Source organism: Lampetra fluviatilis, chromosome 54 (genome assembly GCF_964198595.1).
Source record: "Lampetra fluviatilis chromosome 54, kcLamFluv1.1, whole genome shotgun sequence".
Classification (NCBI taxonomy): domain Eukaryota; kingdom Metazoa; phylum Chordata; class Hyperoartia; order Petromyzontiformes; family Petromyzontidae; genus Lampetra; species Lampetra fluviatilis.
In genome coordinates, this window is record NC_136328.1 from 1,388,841 (window position 1) to 1,408,448 (window position 19,608).

The following is a 19,608-nucleotide window of genomic DNA, read 5'->3' on the forward strand; positions in this document are numbered from 1 at the left end:
CGGGTGGTGGCGGGTTTTACGACGCATTTATATTTACGCGATTTAACCCAAAGACCTCCATTATGAATACTACTGGTCGCGAAAGCCTACAACGCAAGATATGTGCATATAAAAGATGAATTGCCTTCTGCTGCTCTTGTTAATTTTACAGGAAGTCGAGTACCAGCTGATATTTGATGCAGCCCATATTTAGTTTTAATAAATCCCGGACTCTTTCGACGACTTGGGACCCGAAGCATTTGCTTGTGCCTAGCGCTCCCCTTACCGTACGTTACTAATATACGGGTCGTGTTTACTATACATACACACAGAGGTGCGCGCATCCAGACACACAAAAAATACGGTTAAACGTATAAAAAAAAACTTCAAACAGTTTAATTAAAATTATTAAGATTTCGGATATATAAAAACCAAGCTTTACATAACGGTATGCTCAAACACTACACGGTTACTAACAAACAAAAAATAAAGGGCATGTTCGTACAACAGTAGTTAAATCTTCAAATGTCAACAATGTGCGCACAAAAAAAAACAATCTAAACGATGAAATTTAAAGTGACTATTTTACAGTCTAAGCGATTCAGAATAAAGGGGTTAACACTTCGTAAAATACACTGGGGTCTGATCACGAGGATGTCTACTGTGAAGACGACGAGGCAGCAGGCAAATGAAAACCGGCCAGGCTCTCAAAACAGCGGTGGGAATGGCTGGTGCGACCGTAAATTGTCACTCAAACGGTCGACGATTACAGCAGAAGCACGCAAAACTGTTATCCACACACTTTCACAGGTTTTTTTTTTAACATTGACCGGGCATGCTCGTGGACTGTTGCGTTGAAATAAAATTAAAGGTTTGTTTTAGTTTATTCCAGGTGCAGGAAGGGGTTTGTTAATATACGGTGGTCCATTTATAGATGCCCACTAAAATAAATAATAGGGTGGGGGGGAAAAAATAGAAAGCAACGTTTTTAGTTCAAAGTCTCTAAACATCTCCCACTCCGATTAGCACGGTCGGCTACGTGCGGTGCGAAAGAAGTTCTACATACATATAAATCATAATACAATTACTACATCTGTTATCACTCTACTCCGTGACATCTGGAGCCCCTCGCACAAATATTTGTTTAGCTGTCAAAAAGGGTCGTTAGAAATCCGTGGGCCATATCTAATAACTGGATCACCATGTCCGTTGCCAATTTCACTTGTAACAGAATTGCAGCACGGGACACGGAACCCTCCCCTCTAACACATTGTGACAAAAGCATCAACTTGAGTTTTCATGTCTTTTTAAATGCTATATATCACAGGAAGTAGGGTGGTCACGTGAATAAACTGGGCCGTTTCATCGCCGTGTCCAATAAGCCAAACAATTGGTTTGATATTCCGTTTTCGCAGAGTTACTGGCGCCTTCTCAACTGTGGATCCGACATGAAAACATTGTGTTGTAAAGATAGGCAGGCAAACAATCTTCACATATTTAAAAGACTTGCAATGGAAATTGTACACATAATCACATGCTCCCTTGATGAAATAAAAAAAAGTTTACTTTACAATACCATAGGTTGGCATTAACAAATACAAATGTTAGATTTTTTTCCAGTGCTTATTGTTAGTATTATTATGATCTCGACCTTACGGTGGTATGCTGGTGATGGTGGTAATTCAGGCAGCGATTATGACTGTATTCCGAACAAGGAAATGCCCATCTCTCGGAATGAACATATGAATAAAAATTTCCACAACCGATTACTTTGAAAAATGTAACTGCATAAACACAGCGAAAAGTCCATCTGTGGCTTTTCTGCAATTAAACTAATTGGATTTTTTTGCATTTTAAGTAATGTTTACACTTTTTTTTTACAGAAACAAAACAGAAAACCCACAAAAACCTGTCCTTCAACTGCAGGTAAATGTCCCCGAAACGTAAATGTACACAGGCAGAACACGCCGTGCCGTGCCCCCCAATAATCTTGCAGCAGTGGTTGCAGACTCGTGGTCGCAACATAAACATGGGACTGTGTCAAATCTTTTATGTACACGGCTGTACACGGCTTCTGCACTTTCAGAGAAGCAGCCTTGAGCAGCCTTGAGCGGCCTTCCCCACAAGCAGAAAGAAAAAAGTTACCCCTAAACGTATTCAGCATTTCTCTTTGGCAGAATAAAAGCGGGTGGTGATGCTGAATGAGCTCTGAACGATGCTACTTATCTGTAAAAGTTAAAACTCTGGGGACATCCGGCGAGTTTGCTGAAAGAAAATGATTCCTATTTAAAAAAAAAAAGTTGCCCCAACGAGTTACGTGGAGAAGCATTGTGCCGTGTTATCAATTTCAGCTGGTTTTCAGAATGTCTTTGCAATGTAAAACAGGGGCGGCCGTGTTTACAGGACTGTGGGTCACGTGCATAGATAGAGAAGAGTTGGAGAATGCGACGAATGCGTGCTACAAACCTCCTGCTGTCGCCAACTATTTTCTGCATTTCCTCTATTTGCCTACACAGATTCCTCTCCAGAATGTCATAGTTCTTGTATATTTCAAACTTAAAAGTGCAATTCGCCTTCTATACTTAGCCTCGCTCAAATGTTTTGATAAAAATTGTCAGATTTAGTCTAAATTTGTTAACATTTTTTAACGTTTGAACAAAAAATATTCCGCCCACTCGAAATGTTGCGATGTATCACAAGGCCGCATGCCGTTTCACGCATCCCATGGGGTTCATCTTCTGGCGACACAAACTCAAGGAGACTTGGCCACGTACGGCCCTTTTGTCAATTCACTACTGTATGACGGCCTCCCCACATCGTGTTGGTCATGGTAATGTGTTGACCACACTTCCCAATGCAAGGTTGAAGGTGAGGAACGTGGCTGGAGCGTGCAATGATGTATGTTGTTGCACTGTCGTACCAGCTACAACAGTTTTTTTTAATGCAGGGTGGTTACTGCAGAATGTGACGAGATCCAGGTAATTAATCGTAGGCATGCCTCCTCCCTGTTCGTATGCATGTACATCTGGTGGACATGCTGGAAGGCCGGTCCTTATATTTCTAAGCGTGAACCCCGTTCCGTATTTCTGACACTTTTTCAAACATAAATGCTCTGTCCGGGCACGTTCGCACACACAAACATGAATCACCGCTTCTGTGGCGGAGTTGGTGGCTCACGTGGAGATTATTGTATATCGTGAGACACCCAACCTGCTGCTCCATGGAGTGGCCATAAGGTGGCAATAAAGCAAGCGGGTTGATGAATTATCGAGACATGCATGTTTTTTTCTTCTTTTGATACTCATATTTTTTCCCCCACTTACAAACTGGTAAGAGATTGACTTCACATACTAAGCGAAACTCTGCCAGATAAATTATAATATGGTACGTCACGTAAAAGACTCATTTGTAGACTGAGTTGTAGGCGGATATGTGAGACGGTTGGATATGTGTACATCTATAGAATATGACAGTTGTACTACCATGTCCAAATGGGTTACTGGAAATAAGTAAAACGCAAACTGATTAAAACTTGGGGAAGAGCTTCACTTGTGCCTCATAAGTGAGCGGATGCATGTGAGATTTGTGAACATCTATGAGAAAACGGCAGTGACGCTGTGCACAAATACTGCGAATGGATGTGGGGCGGGTAATTGGTCGTGGCGTTTATGCGACGTTGTATACGAGAGTAGAGTATTATTTAGCCGAAATATTTTCTTGATGGCTTGGAAACTGCTCTGAACACAGTTAATCCTTTTTTTTTCTCCTTCAATTTGCAAGGTTTGCTTACATGGATTTTTACATTTTTAATCTCTGCTGCTTAGGAAAAAAGTGAAGTGCTTTGCCTGTAAAGGAATGTAAGATGCTTTGATGCGACAAAACATGGGGCTGAGCTAGCAGGGAGTTTGCCAAGCAGAGAATCAAACTTGCAAATCTCTGCATGGGTCTCAGAGGATTCTGCTAAGAGATACAATCTTCAACAGCCAGCAGAGGTCTCAGTCCATCCCACATCTGAAATTCAAACATAAACATAAAAAATGTTAGTGGTATAAATGATCACGACCTTCATGTTCTTCACAAGACATCACTTTTTGGGCTTTTAAAACAAGCGTAGCCTCAGTACAATGTGAATAATTAAAAAGGCGGCATGGTTGTTTAATGGCCAAAGCCGAACATTTCATTTGTGTACCAATGGACCTCTGCAACAATGCAAGCAAGCAGGAATTGTTTCAACAAGGCAAAGCTTTTAATACATTTTTGATGCGATTCAGTGAAGCTCTAACCACTCCAAATGATACCAGGACATAATAAAAATGCTTCTGGGAATAACAACACTCCATTGACGGCTTATTTTTAAAGTTTCGTGCAATGTTAACTTAGAATGTAATGACTAAATTAAAGCCACAGACTAAGACCCGGTTGAAAACCCCGCAAGGCTGTCCAGCAATCGGACCAAGACCAAAACGAGACGAAAATGCCGATTACGTGAACACGGATGCCATGAGCTGTCGCGATACACAAGCGCAAGGCGAGACAGACCCACTGGCTATCTCTGCACTCTTTGGGCTGTTGCCTTGCAGTTTCAGATAACAGTGATCGGGGGTCTAACGTCACTGTGGGAAAGACAATCCGAGCACGTGGTTAAGCCCCAGCGCCGAAACAGAAGCTGCAGGCAGGGGCTTCGCTTACGAACGCAAGGCTCCACGGGCCAACAGAGCGGAACCCCCTCTGTCCGGCTGCATGAAGACAGCGAGTGACTTCACACCGACCTCAACAGCAATGTGAAGAAGAGGTGCAGCCCTGAAACGTCTTGCTCACGCCACTTGCAGCGGAAGAGCTTTAGAGAGCCCCTTATATTTATATATAATTGTGGTATTTGTATCGAGGGGACCCTTTTTGCCCGAATCAAGATTATGGAATAAAAAAAAGGTAAGACTTTTAGCCTTTCTGGCAAGAACACAGGTGTTAAGATGTTCAAAACATCAAGTAGACACCTATTGCAAGGCCTACCCTTCCATGTTGGACTTTAAGCCTGGTATAACCTCTCTCCGCCACTCACCTAGCAATTTTTTTCATGTTTAAAATGCCTCACCAATGATCACCACACTGACAGTGGTGAGCAATCGTGAATGTAAACACTGATGGGGGTTAACGCGTAGCCATCAAGCCATGCCAGGAATTTAATGCAATGTTACTTTCTTGTCATGTTCTGACCATGCATAACCCCTTGCTGCTGCTGCTGCTGCTGATAGCGTCGTCTATTTACCCCGCCTCTTCATCCTCGCAGTCGTCTGACCCTCCATCCTCCTCGTCCAGCTCCATGTCAAATTCGCTGGCGAGTCCGGAGTCTCGCAGCAGCGAGTACGCACTGTGCACCACACCCAGCGGAGACACCATCAGCATTCGCCTCCACACACAACGGTGGCTGTGTGCGCGCGGGCGGTTTTACTGGGCATGCCTGTGTTTGCCGTGGTGGCGAGATGTTAACCGCCTCGCCTGCTATACTGGTGGTTATGAGGTTCGATCCCAACTCTGACGCAGGTATATATGAAGTTTGCGTGTTCTCCCCGCGGTCACGTAGACTTTTCTCTGGATCCTCCGGTTTTTACCTCCACATATAGTAAAGTGATTTTAGAGTATTTGGCTGCGAGAAATTTCCACGTGATAAGCCACTTCGTTGAGCTATCATATGTGTGGCCAGGTCTGAAAAAGAGCTATGTAGCTCAGTGGGCCTTACCTGGTAAAACAAAAAATAGTTGGTATTGTACGGCTGTGTGTGCATCGCAGAGTAGGTTTTGGCTCCAACGCACACACGTGTAACGCGTGGCACTTGTGTGTGGAAGTCCAGTGGTGGTGCTACGGCTTCAGTGACATGGGCGTTTATTTCCAGCCACGGTAAAAACATGAGCTGTGAATATCTAAACTGGTCGTGGGCCTCCCCTAGGCAGACTCAGCCTCAAGTGAGTACCTGGTGCATCAGCGCTGGGGAGGCAAGGGTGGACGGGCGTGGTTCTAACCACACCACCCCCCTCGTGTGCCGTGCTCGCCTTTAGGAGGTGCTCACTGCCAGCACTTGCCCCAACAATCTGCGAATGCTCCACAGGGGGATTTCTGTCTGCGTGTGGTAAATAAGCCGCTACTCCTATAGACTCGCCTGTTGTTGTTGTTCACAATAAAGCGTGCTTTACTTTTTACTGGCCTGTGGCGGGGGGGGGGGGGGTGGTACTGGTGCGCAGCATTGCGCGACGATGACATTGTGAACACGGAAACACAAAACTGTCTCGCAACGGCTCAGGAGCGGCAACGTAAGAGCAGCGCCCGCTCCTCCATCTCAGCCTAGCGAGCGGTCGTCGCCGACAAAAGGGGGGCACACACACCCACCTGACCGAGCGACAGGTGAAAAACACAATGCGCTTGAGCTTCTTGTTGTAGAAGAAGTAGTTGAAGGACCACAGGCTGCCTTCCTCGCCATACGGGTCAGAGTCCAGGTCCGGGTTGTAGCTACAGGGGGAGACACAGGAGGACACAAATGTCGAGGGTAAATTACCGGCCGCGTGGTTCGCCCCTGGCACGAAAGCTGTTGACGTGCTCTTATTGTGACCGAAGATGCCCGGCCGTGAAAACAATTCACGTGGCCATAAACCTACGCACACCTCCACAGCCTCGTGTTCATTGCAGGGCACACACCCACAAAAAAAAACGTCAAAAATTCCCCACATGGCCTCGTAAACCGCTGGGCCCGAGCGTTGGTGGCGAGCAATTATTAGGGCTGGCACACCACACCAGCAACTCGCTGATACTGACATGCCATAAAATATACCAGTCTCTCTTCTTTACCAACTCAGTTCAACAACACTCAAGTTGTCTGCCCACGTGCCAAGCTTCTTGGGTTCGTTTACAAAGCGACACTTGGTTTCGTTTCACCAATTCTAAACGCCTGTCCGTATGCCAATTTAGCCAGCAATGACGTTAGTTCAAGAGGCCTCTAACATCCAACACTTGGTCAGCAGACAGCTTGTTACATGGTACACTGACATATTTAATCCTCCGAGTTGGCATCTGCCAAAATAAAGGGGGGGGGGAGAAATACACATTTTCTTTTTCTCTTTCCACTCATTGGTGACCAGGCTGACTAAATAAAAAAACAACGGTGAGCATCATCTGAGAATTCGAGAAATAAAATAAATAGCAGACAATTCACCCATGACACGTACCTGTCCCTCCACATGATAAGTATTTGTTTACACATCCCATCAGCTATCTACTCGGGGCACTTGAGAACCTGGCTTAATAGCGAGTAGATGAATCTCAAACACAGAATCTCCGCCATCGCCTTACAGCGTACGGCTGGTACAGAGCAACAAATTGAGACGTTCAATTTGAGGTTGGTTCGCCCCTGAATTGTGTCACCCTGAGCGCCCTTGTAGCACCAGCCAGCCCCCTTTCTATTGTTGTCCAGGGGAGCGTGTCGCCGCGAGCTCCGCTGTCTGGTCAGGGTGGCCACAATCGCGGGTAAGAGGATCCTTGGGGTTTCCATCTATGCCTGCGGTGTCAGCGTGGACTGCGCGGATCAGGTTTAGCACGGTCCATTGCGCCCGTGGGAGGTTCATTCCAGGTCGTCGTTCCGCCGGATCGTGAACTCCGTTCGTGCCCTCAAAATGTCACGATACCTCGTCGATCTCGTCAAGGAGCATAGACCATCACGCAAACCCCGGTCGTCCTCAAAGCAGCGGCGGCTTTTGGCTGGCCATCGAACAAAGACGGTCACCGCATCGCGCGGCGCTTTCAGATGCGCTTCTGCGGCTGTCTGCAATGCTCCATCTCGGAAGCCACTGGATCGAGATTGAAAACTAATTTCTTGAGAACTGCTTTTTGTGTTTAGGCTGTTGACCTTCCCCCGCACCTCAGATTAGAACGGTTATCTACATACGGTGCGAAAGAAGTTCGACCTACATACATACCAACATGCACACTACAAACAACATACACACAACATACACACAAACGCACAAAAACGCTGTGTTGGTTCAACGCTCTGACATGGACTTTAGTCCATCGTGTAAGCCGCTTCAAAATGGAAATCATTTCTCTCGTGAGCGGATCTCCCGTGCGTCGTCCACACTCGCCGTCGACACTGACCTGTAGATGTCGCACTCGTTCATGCCAATCTCGTCGTCGATGGCTTTCCACAGCAACGGCTTCAAATCGCCAAATTCTCCTCCAGCTGCCGACGAGAGGCTGCTGTTGACGGCATTCGTGACCTACAGCACGGGAGACAAAGGCAAAAAAACACCATCAGCGAGTGACGCTCTCGGTTGGCGCGCCACGCACAAACCCAGCTACCTGAGTTTCATTCCAGGCCATGGTTAACATCGGTGACGAGTGACAGCTGAACGGGCTCTCGACTGGCCCACACCCCATCACCAACCACTCCCCCCCCTCACAAGCCCTCCCCCTCCAGCTACCAAGGCTTTCTGCAACCTCCCACCTAGGCAGTGGGAGGTTGCTCTTTTAACCTTGTGCTGTTGACTCCCTGTCACCGTCCAAGACCTTCCTTTTTGACATCTGCCGATGACCGACTGCCTCTCTATAAAATAAATACACTTGCTGTTTGAGTGTAGCAGTCTGGTTAAGTAGTTGCATTAACACAGTGGTCTTGTAACAACAACAACCGCTGTTGACCTGCGGTTCTAATTCAATTGACACCGACCCGAGGTTTGCCCTCATGACCTTCCAAGTGCGAGTGGAGCGCTCTGCCACTGCGTCACCCAGCCGGATGCTTCTCAGCAGATTGACATTTCCGCTTTGCCACCTTGTGTGTACGCACGTTGAACTTCTTTAGCACCGAACGTAACTAACCGTGCTACTCGGAAATGCGGCGGAAGGACAACAAACTAAACACAAAAAGCAGTTTTATAAAAAAATGCGTTTACAATCTAGATGATTTAAAAGTGCATAGCTTCACAGTGGCTTTCGAATATTGGAAGAGCATTCCAGACGTCCGCAGAAGCGCATCTGAAAGCGCGCAATGCCGTGACCGTCTTTGTTCGATGGTTAGCCAAAAGCCGCCACTGCTGCGGAGGATGACCGGAGATCACGTGGTGGTTTATCCTCCTTGATGAGATCAGCACGGAATCGTGGTTCATTTGTGTAAAGCAGAATCACAATCAGGGAGGGATGGAGAGATGGAGGGGGGAGTAGTGAACCGTACCCAGCTGAGGCTAGGCTCCTTGCTGAAGTCGTGGCTCTTGGCGCGGCTGAAGTCGTAGTCGGGCTTGAAGGAGGCGTTGAGCGTGGCGATCAGGTAGAAGAGGGTCTTGCGGCAGCACGTGTCGCACAGCGGGTGCTCCCCCTCGTCCCCGCTCTGGCTCTTGCTCAGCCTGCGCGTAACGACGACGACGACAACGTTGCTCGCAATTAGCGTGTGTGGATATATCTATCGCGTTCTGCATATAATGAGGTCTTTGTGGGCGGGGGGGGGGGGGTCACTTACAAATGTATGAAATTTTTTCTAAAGTAAAAAATCACATTGCGAAGCTCAAAAAATCTGAACGCGGTGCAAGAACACGGTCAGCTTGTTGGTATCGGCGTCGCCATGCTGCTTGGAAACACCGACGCGTGCCAGGCAGTCTCAGGTTAGTACCGAGAGATAAAGGCGCAGCCTGCAGCTACTCGCTTGCAAGGACCTCTACCAGAATGAGCTCCAGAGAGCCCCTCTGGAGAATTATCTTGGCCTGCTTTTTGACGCTGACCCCCACACAACTTAGAAGAGTGCCCCGCAATGAACCCCACCAAACACGCGACCTTCCGATCAACCGAAGGATGGCGTCGGCAGGGTCAGACGCTGAACGGTGCTGAATGTGTCTCTCGAGGACCGGCACACGGCCTGCGATCCCCCCCTTACTTGTTGGGGCTGATTCCGGACGTCTGTGGAGGGGAGAGCGCCTGCAGGAGGTGCGGTTCCCCCTCGGCGCAGAACTGCTTGAACATGTGCTTGTCGTCACCGGCCATTTTGCAGGAGTAGCTCTCGATTCTGATTGACCGCGACAACAAAACGACACGGATCGACACGCTGTAAAGCATCTACTGAAGGGTAGTAAATGTGTTTTTTGTTTACATGATATCGATAATGACTCGGGAGAAAAGCCATTAAATTAGTTTTCGATTTGACGGACGTGTGTGCATGTGTCTCTTGCTATTGGAGCGTGCCATACGGTGGCCGACGAGGCCCCCACCGCTTGGTGCCCCACGATGGCTTTTGTCGAATCCACTGCCGCATGAAGGCCTCTCCACAACGCATTGTTTTACGAGGGTTGTTTGAACGCCATATTTCACGAGATGGTCAGTGCGGGGTGCTGGAGGGAGCGGCACCAGGACCAGGTATCACACAGCACCGGTGTTAGTGGTTGCCCGGGGGCGCCATGGTGGCGAGATGTTAACTACCTCGCCTGGTATACAAAGAGGTCGTGGGTTCGATCCCAACCCTGATGCCTGTATATTTGAAGTTTGCGTGTCTCTCTCCCCGTGGTCGTGTGGATTTTTCTCCGGGTCCTCCGGTTTTTCCCTCTACATTTAGAAAGATGCATTTAAAGTACTCGGCTGTTTTTAATTTCCACTTCATAAGCCACTTCCTTGAGCTATCATTTGTGGCCATGTCACTTCTGAAAAAGAGCCATATAGCTCAGTGGGCCTTACCTGGTAAAATAAAAATAGTTTTTAATAGTTTATTGTTTTAATGGGTTCATAGTGCTGCGCATTAACCACCAAGCCACACACGCGCCACCCAGATCTATCTGTTCGGCGCTCATTGGGCCGAGTGCAATAAAAGAAACACGAGGTGCATAGCACCCACCGACAATTGGAATTTCAACTCACAACCTCTACACACAAGTAGCACCGTGTCAAATGTTTTCAGTTGTTGTTCCTCACATTATAAAAGGAGCTCCCTGGGCAGGACGATGATGTATTTAGGTAACCCCTGAGGCGCAGGAGACAAGAAGAACAGGCGTGTTTTTTTGCACTTTGCTAACACTGCCGACGTTGCACTGTACTCAAGGACCCCGTGATCTGGATACAAGTTGCTCCAGCCAGCACAAACTAACCGTCCTCATATCACTTGACCAAATTAAATTGCAGCACATCCCACGTGACAAAACATCCCTCTACAGCACTGCCCTTGGTGCGGAGAGTAATCGTGATGACGTATTCTTTCCTTCCCAACGGAACCCATCGATTTCACAAACCGCACCGCTCCAACGAGCCACAGGCGGTGCGCGCCCCCAGAAACCGCCGGTGTAAATTCTACATTCCTGAGATGGGGGGAACCAGTCCATTGCACGTGATGACCACCACTAAGCAGCACTTGCCTCATCGCCTCCCCGACGAACAACAGGTTGCGCCATCCCCTCTGAATAGAAAATCAAACTCGCAACTTTACAAGCTGATGAAACAGGTACAATTAACTAGTTGGTGATATAAAGACGAATCGCAGAACGCTGCCAGTCTAAAAATAATTGTAATTAGACAGCAGTTTGAGCTGCGTTGTTGAAATGTCAGCAACATGTCACTAATACGCCAATGTTTTATTTTTAATCTTTGAGCCATCTTTACCGGCACACCACAACTGCGTTTCAACAATTACGACCGAGGTGTTGGGTGAACACCCGGGACTCCCTCGAATCTCAATACGACAGTTTGACATGTAGGCTCAATACGACGCGCGTCGCCAACGCCACAGTGGCACATGTGGCGGTTTAGAGGGATGAGGCTCTTGCAACAACATCTTCACACCACCCCGTGTATACTTTTATTAACCGTGACCAAAATTCTGTCTTACCATGACGATTTAATTATGGATGATACCTTCAGGGACACCCTGCATGTTAGATGCATTTCCATTAGTACTGAGATATCCAGTTATTTAAGTGATCGATTGCTCTACCAATAATCTCCTTAATTTCATAATAAAGGTTTTTGGGTTAGATCGCGTCATTATAAATGTGTCGCAACCGTCCACCACCCGATACGGCCAATCAGTAAAAAATGTGTCACGTTAACAAAACGCCAATTAGTTACTTCTTCAGCCCACCGGTGTGTTTGAGGAGTGAATCCACAACATTTAGAATTTGAAAATCGCTAGAAGATGCTGGATGCAATTACCAGCGAAATGTCGTACACATTTTTTATTGATTGGCTATGTTGGGTGGTGGAGGGTTGCAACACAATTATAATAACGCGATCTAACCCAAAAACCTTAACGAATAATACTGGTCGCGAAAGCCTACGTGTTAAATCTCCTTAATTTATTCGGCTATACACGACGAACATTGTTGGGGGGGAAAAAAATAATCCACATGTGATACTGGACGGGAGGTGATGGGCAGGGAATTTGGTGTCAACATTAGCATCACCAGCCGCGTGATGCTGGGCGTGGCTTGTATGGGGTTTCCCACCTTCGCGAAGCATAATGTTGGGGCGGCTGCCATTTTTAACAAGTCAAAAAAAAATCTTGCTGTGGATTTCACACCTGATGACGATTGCTTGTGTTGCAGTCGAAACGTCGTGAGAATTTTTATATTTTATATTTGTAATATTTTATTATTTCCCTTCTACGTGACTTTACCGAAAGAACCAAGAATATTAATCCCTGCAGTCACGAAAGCTTTAAATCTAAATTTAAGTCCAGGTAATCGGCCATTATAACGTTAGCCGATTACAATTTTCAGTTGATTAATCGTCCCAGCGCATTTAACCGTTTGCCTACCCTCGGTTATGCCGAAGCCGATTACTCGCACTGTGATATTACAGTAGTCAGGGCAGTGCAGAGGTTTCCCTGGAGGCTTCCACCCTCGTTTGGACAGTCCTGGGTGTGGATCTGCTGGCTGGGTAACCTCTCTGAAGGTCGTAAGAGAAAATAGTCACTCTCAGTGCTGCTGTCAAATTTCCTGCTGCCCGACTCTCCCGCCTGCGGCGGAGCCAAAATTAGATTCCAAGGGACAACAACAATAACATGTATCTACTTGGTTCTTAAAATTGCAGCCTTTCCCGTCACTGCTAAACTTCCTAATAATAACCTTTGCAAGGACAGTATATGGCACGTAAAGGCCTCAGCAACTCGAGGGCCCTTACACATCTCATAAATTTGAAGGGGTCCCTGTATGGCACAAGGCAACTCAGAGCCGGCCCGCAAGTGGGCATCAGTCTGCCAGTTGGGGACATGGATTGCCGCGTATCATCCCGATCAAGAGTAATTCGTAGGTCACATTTTAAGTTTGTCAAATTTGGACCGTTACACCAGCACACAATGGCCGAGTCTTATCAAAATAACTTCATGGGATCCTTAACATCGATTGTTAAGGCATGTTGATACAAACTCAGTCTTAACCCGGGCGGCTTGCCAAATACCAACAGAAAACCTCTGCAAACAAGCAGCGAACGCGTTACTTCCGGGCCGTATCGCCACCCTAAATGTAAGCCTTCAATTTTAATTCGGGTCCTTTTCTTAAAACAGGATGAGCAGCAAAAACAATATGAACTACCCCCACTAGTTATTCCCCACTATTTACAAGCCTGCATTAAGCATTCTTCCTCATGTGTGTTTCAATGCGCTAGAAGAGCTCATATTTGAAAATGATGAGCGCAAATGTTTGCGACATACATAATGGCGGTTGCTTTCTGTGGTGCGTGAAAATTGCTAGCATTTCTTGAATGCTCAACACTTAAGAGAAATGTTCAATGCGTAGCCTAACCAAGGAAAAAAAAATCTCAGCTGGATGTGCGGTCTGCTAGCTTTGTTGATATACATTTGCCATTTGCTCTGTTGCAGTACCTACTCTTGAAGTAAGGTCTCTTTTGAAAAAAAACCTCTCAGTCTTAAAAGGTTACAAATAAGCATGTGAACTTGCACAACTAGCATTTGTTTGAAACCCAAAGAGAAACACTGTTCTTGCTAATGTCCAATGCTTACTCGATCCATTAATATTCTTTAACATTTTTAAAGCCCATACAAGCACCTACCAGTAAGATTGCATGCTCTGCTTAACTCGGTATGTTTATTATGTATTTCTTGTTGTTTTCCGTGTCCTGTAAAATGCGGTCCCTGATGGTACACCTTTGAGTGTTGATATTTGTTTTACTCTATCAGTATTTTGTATTATTTGTTGTTCTGTATGCTATGGCTGAACTGAAGATTGATGCACAGCGTAGTATGGGTATGATATATTTAATGGAAAGCTACCATTCCTGGATGTTATGATCGAGAAGAGACCTGATGGCTCGTTGGGACATTTGGTCTACAGGAAAGCCACCCACACGAATGCCTATCTAAAGCCTGACTCCCACCACCATCCAGCCCAGAAGAATTCCCTCATCAAAACACTACACCATAGGGCTCCTTGCATCTCCGACCAGCACCACCTAGCCAGTCAGTTAGAGCACGTACACCAAGCCCTCAGGATGAACGGATACTCGGACCGTACAATCCGCAAAGCTGTCTCCCCAGCCATGCGAAGACAACCTTCTGAGGATTCAACCAAAACCATCACTTTACCTTACATATCTGGGATTACCAAAAAGATTTATAAAATCTTAAACAAACACAAGATCCAGGTTAGTTTCAATACAGTACACAAAATCTGTGATTTAATCCCATCTGTAAAAGATGTGATTCCTGACATGCAATACCTTGGTGTCTACAAACTGAGTTGTGGTTGTGGCAGCAGTTACATTGGGGAAATCAAACGATATGTCTCGGACCGCGTCCGGCGAACACAAGGCAGATCTGAAACACGTTAGGACCAATACCTCTGCCGTTGCCGATCATTGTTTTAACGCTGTGGGCTCACACGAAATTGATTTTTCCAAGATGGAGGTACTCTGCAAACCTACCGGCTACCTTCAGAGATTTGTTCATGAAGTCATCCAGATATATAAGCACAGACACAACTTCAACCGAGAGGATGGGTACAAACTGAGCAATCATTGGAAGGACGTTATTAACCAGGTGAAGCCTTAACTGACTGTGATGTTTCCATCCAACCTGCCTATGTCAGCTGTTATTTAAACTCTCTGTCTCTCTCTCTATGCCTCTCTCTTAGATCTCTCATGCTCACGTCTTTTGGATTAAACTCTCATACTCACAGGCCCTTCGTATTACACCCGTTGGGTTGCATTCCTTCATCGAGGAGGCCACTCTCCTCCTATCTTACAGTTACATGCTAATTTCTCACATTAACATCACTAGCCCCGGCCACTTCTTTATGACCCTTGGGCTACACCCATTTCAAACCTTTTAAAACAGTCTGCCTCAGTAGCAGACCATGCTTTCCCACCTGATGATGGACGCTTGTGTTGCGCCCGAAACGTCGTGATTTATTTAATTTTCTACCTACGTGACTTTACCGAAAGAACCAAAGAGTATGGATTCCTGCAGTCACGAGGGTTTCAAATCAAGAAAGATTTAATCATCTGCTCTTTCAACTCTGGCTACGTGTGGGGTTTCTCTAGTTCTACCTAGCGAGTCAACAGAAATGATATAAATAGAATTGTCCAAACGCAGGGGAACACTATGCAAATACGACACTTCGTACGAGGATGTATATTTAACGAGTCGCCCTATACACTTAGAGATCAAATACATATTTTGAATGTTGGATTAAGAAATCATGGTTTTCCTTTGCTTTGTGGGGCTATTGGTTTTTTAGCAATATTATTTTTGGTTATTTTTTTGCTGTTTCACTCAGCGTTTCGATTATGTTTGGTTTTGCATTCCAATTATTCTCATGTTATTGTATTATCTGTTGGTATGGTATGCACGTGAAGATTATTTTGGGTTGTGCTCATTCTTCTACAGCGTGCGTACATCACGATTTGGATTGGCTTGCAAGAAAACGCCGATCAGTTCAAATCTACTTTGCCCTTTCATTGGAAATATGAGGTCCATGTATTTATTGCAATCCACGTTTAAATATTCGTGCTGCAGCATGCATTTTAAATAGGGGTTCTACATTTTCCAGGAAATGCGAGGAGTGTGAACTTACCGACAGATGTGACCGTGGTTTTTCGCACTGCACCAAGGCTCCATGGGGATAAGCCGATACGTCTAAACAGCAGTTCACTATTTAAGGTGTGTTTAGGGCCAAATGCATTGCACGCGTTGTTGTTTACATGGGAGTGGAGGGGTGGCGCAACGGTTCGCGCACTGGGCAAATACCGCTGCCACCTGACAGCGATTTTACCTTCCGCGACGGTGATGAGAGATGTGGCAATGCTCTAGACTTCTCTGCCTTCACCAAACAAGCACTTGCCCATTGCGAAGCAAGTTAGCTAAACAAATCCACCATCGAAAACGACGCAGGTTGGCCTTCATCCAGCAGTGGAGTATTGAAGGGGGGGGGCGTCAAACTACGGATGTATTGGCGGTGTTGACGTGGTCCTTTAAAAGTATACCCAAGTACAACGAAGCACCTTTACTCGAGTAGAAACATCCTGGATACACGACTTTAATCACATTCAATGCACACACCTCCAGGTTAGCCTCACGCCGTGGCAATAACCAGCTAGCATCGAACGCGTTTTCAAATCTGAACACAATGCACCACCACGAGTGTGCATCATCACACTTACTAAATGCCACCGCCGTTAAGCTGTGAAACCCGCAGATTCACGACAGATGTGACCCCCAGGTTCACAGCTCAAGCGCGCGAACCCAAACAGCAGCCGCCACTCATCACTCAGTGACGTAGCCCACAACGCTTGTGCCAGGCTAGGTGCACCTTGAGGCCGCGTCAAATGCGGAAGGCTTGCTGAAAGGCGACGGGGCCCTCGTTTTATCCGCCCGGCGCTCCGCTCGTTGTTGTGAGCGTCGCTCCTCTGCCCTCCCGCTGCGACTGCCCAGCAGCAGCTTAAGTCCAACACCATGGACTGTTGGGGCAAGTGCTGTTAGCGAGCAGCACCTATGAAGGCCGGCACGGCACGGCACACGAGGGGGGTGGGTGGCCAGCACCACGCCCGACCGCCTTTGTCTCCCCAGTGGCGATGTTTTTAATAAACCGCACGAGGAATCGAGCTCAGGCCGCCTGGTTCGTAGCGCAGCGCGCTAACCGCTACGCTTCGCCATATACACACACACAAAGACACACATACATACCACAAAAACACATACACACACGAAACAGACACCTATACATACACACCACACAAAGACACATACACACACAATACATCCCACACGCATACACACACCACACAAAGACACACATACATACACACCACAGACACACATACGCACACACCACACACAGACACATATACACACATACATACCACAGACACACATACACACCACACAGACAATGCACACCACACAGACACAAACATACACACTACAAAGACACATACATACACAAATGCGCACATACATACACACCAAAGACGCGCACATCATACATACACAGACACATCATATACACACCACACATATACCACACACAGACACATATACACACCACACATACACGCACATACATACACAAAGGCGCACATACACATCACACACACACCACACACACCTGCCAATGATGCGGCAGTCGCCCGTCTCGATGGTGAGCCGCGAGTTGATGGCTTCAAACTTCTCGTTCTCGAGGAGCTTCATCGTCGCGGTGACGTCTCGCAGCAGCAGCAGAAGAAGAAGCAGAAACCCAACGGAGCAACTTCGCAGTTCAAATCTTCCTCGTTCGACGCACGCCACTGGAAGTTTAGTGCCACTAATCGCCCCTTGTCGTTACTGGTCACGGATAAACCCTTTAGGCCGAGGCGAGACTTAAAACGACAAGATCCGACTCCTCTAGCCTCCTTTGCCAAGAGCCACAACAACCCGCAATTAAATTTGCTGCTTTCGCCCGAGACCGAGCGAAGCGCCGGTCTTGCCTGGATTCCTCGCGGGGAAAGTCGCCTCTCAGACGGTAGAGCGATAGGAGGGTAGGGGGGGGCTACGAGGACAGATGACGTTGGGAGAGAATACAGAAACAAATCCCGAAATGACAAAATCCTACAATAAATGCAAATTTCTGAATGCAAAAAAAAATGTGTAACGAACGTTTAAAGTGTTTAAGGTTTCTTTAAGCGTTTAATTGCGTTGGCGACGGCGAACGACTCCGAGTCGCTCTTCGAAAACTGAATCCGCTAGGCCCGGGCCTCGGGGTTGCGCCGCTCTGGCAATCGGCCCGGGGCATCATCACAGCGGCCTTGTGTGGTGGATTCTTGAGTTTTAAAAGAATACAATTTTAAATAAAAAAAACTCCGTAACGGCGATCTACTCACGCGTTTAAACCGAGCTGGCTAGACGGTAGGCAAAGCGATCGTATAGCGGCGTGTGTCGTGGCGAAGGAAAATCGCGGAAGTTTTGAAGAAGAGACGTCGCTGCCAATGTTTTCAATTTAACTGCTGCGCAACGCCGCGTCTCGAACCTTGGCGAGCCCTGTGGAGACTTGGTAGCGCGCACGCGCAGCGGTGTGCGGCCCCCCCCCACCACCACAAAACACCCCGCCCACCAATCCTCCCCCCCACCAAACACCCCCCCTTCAACCCCCCCCCCACTAAACACACCCCCCCCACTAAACAGCCCTCCCCCACCAAACACTCCCCACCACCAAATACCCCCCCCCCCACTAAACCCCCACCAACCCCTCCCCCCACCAAACACCCCCCCCCCACTAAACACCCCCCACCAACCCCTCCCCCCACCAAACACACCCCCCACCAAACACCCCCCCCCCACCAAACCCTCCCCCCACCAAACCCTCCCCCCACCAAACACACCCCCCCCCACCAACCCCCCCCCACCAAACACCCCCCTCCCACCAAACACACCCCCCCACCGAACACCCCCACCAACCCCTCCCCCTACCAAACACCCCCTCCCCACTACCTCCACTTGCCGTTCGCGGCGTAAACAGCGGCGCTGATTGGTCGCCTGCGAAATTCGATCGAGCCAATGGCGAGGCGTGTGGGTCAGGCCACGGGGTCGCGCGCGCTGAGCGTGGATTGGCCGAGACGTTGCGTCGTGCCCCCGCCCCGCCGCCACCCGACAACCAATCAGTGAGCTGCGTCACGTAAACAAAACGAGCCAAATTAGTGACGATTTGAGCACACCGCTGTGTTGGAGAGTTTGTTTTTTTGGTTTGTTGGTGTAACGTTATAAACACACTACTCGACATCTGTAAAAAATAGCTTCATAGCTCATCGGATTCCTCCACTTTCCATATTTTGAAACCCACCACATTTGCAATCACTCTCCAACACACCTTTGTGCTGAAGTAGTAACGAATTGGCACGTTTTGTTAACATAACAAACCGAACTAATTGGCTGGTTTATCTTTACACTGATCTAAGGGGTCGTCCATAAATGACGTCACGCACCTAGGGCGGGTCAGACATTTGTGACGATGTGACGAGGGGGGGTGAGAAATGTGACGTCACATCAAAATGCGCAACTTGAAATATAGACAACACGTTCTACTTTATTAAATAGACTTTTTAATAAATGTTTTCTCCTCAGCGTGCAGCGCCACATTAAATACGCAGTACAATGACAATAGTTTAAAGCGATTTGAAGCATGTTTTATTTTTTTT

The 19,608-nt window shown here is 47.3% G+C and overlaps 1 protein-coding gene across 2 annotated transcripts; it reads right to left on the minus strand.

Moving 5' to 3' along the window:
• Positions 1-357: 357 nt before the first annotated feature.
• MAF1 (MAF1 negative regulator of RNA polymerase III) lies at positions 358-18,491 on the minus strand. 2 transcript variants are annotated; one of them, XM_078879532.1, is made up of 7 exons: positions 17,547-18,491; positions 9,884-10,012; positions 9,191-9,359; positions 8,119-8,240; positions 6,361-6,480; positions 5,246-5,347; positions 358-3,990 (listed from the first exon to the last, which is right to left on the minus strand). In XM_078879532.1, the coding sequence occupies exons 1-7, from the start codon at positions 17,627-17,629 to the stop codon at positions 3,975-3,977; spliced, it is 741 nt and encodes a 246-aa protein (XP_078735658.1). In that variant the 5' UTR covers positions 17,630-18,491; the 3' UTR covers positions 358-3,974. The 2 variants fall into 2 exon arrangements, with proteins under 2 accessions (XP_078735658.1, XP_078735659.1); XM_078879533.1 differs by lacking the exon at positions 5,246-5,347.
• Between the last annotated feature and the right edge of the window lie 1,117 nt (positions 18,492-19,608).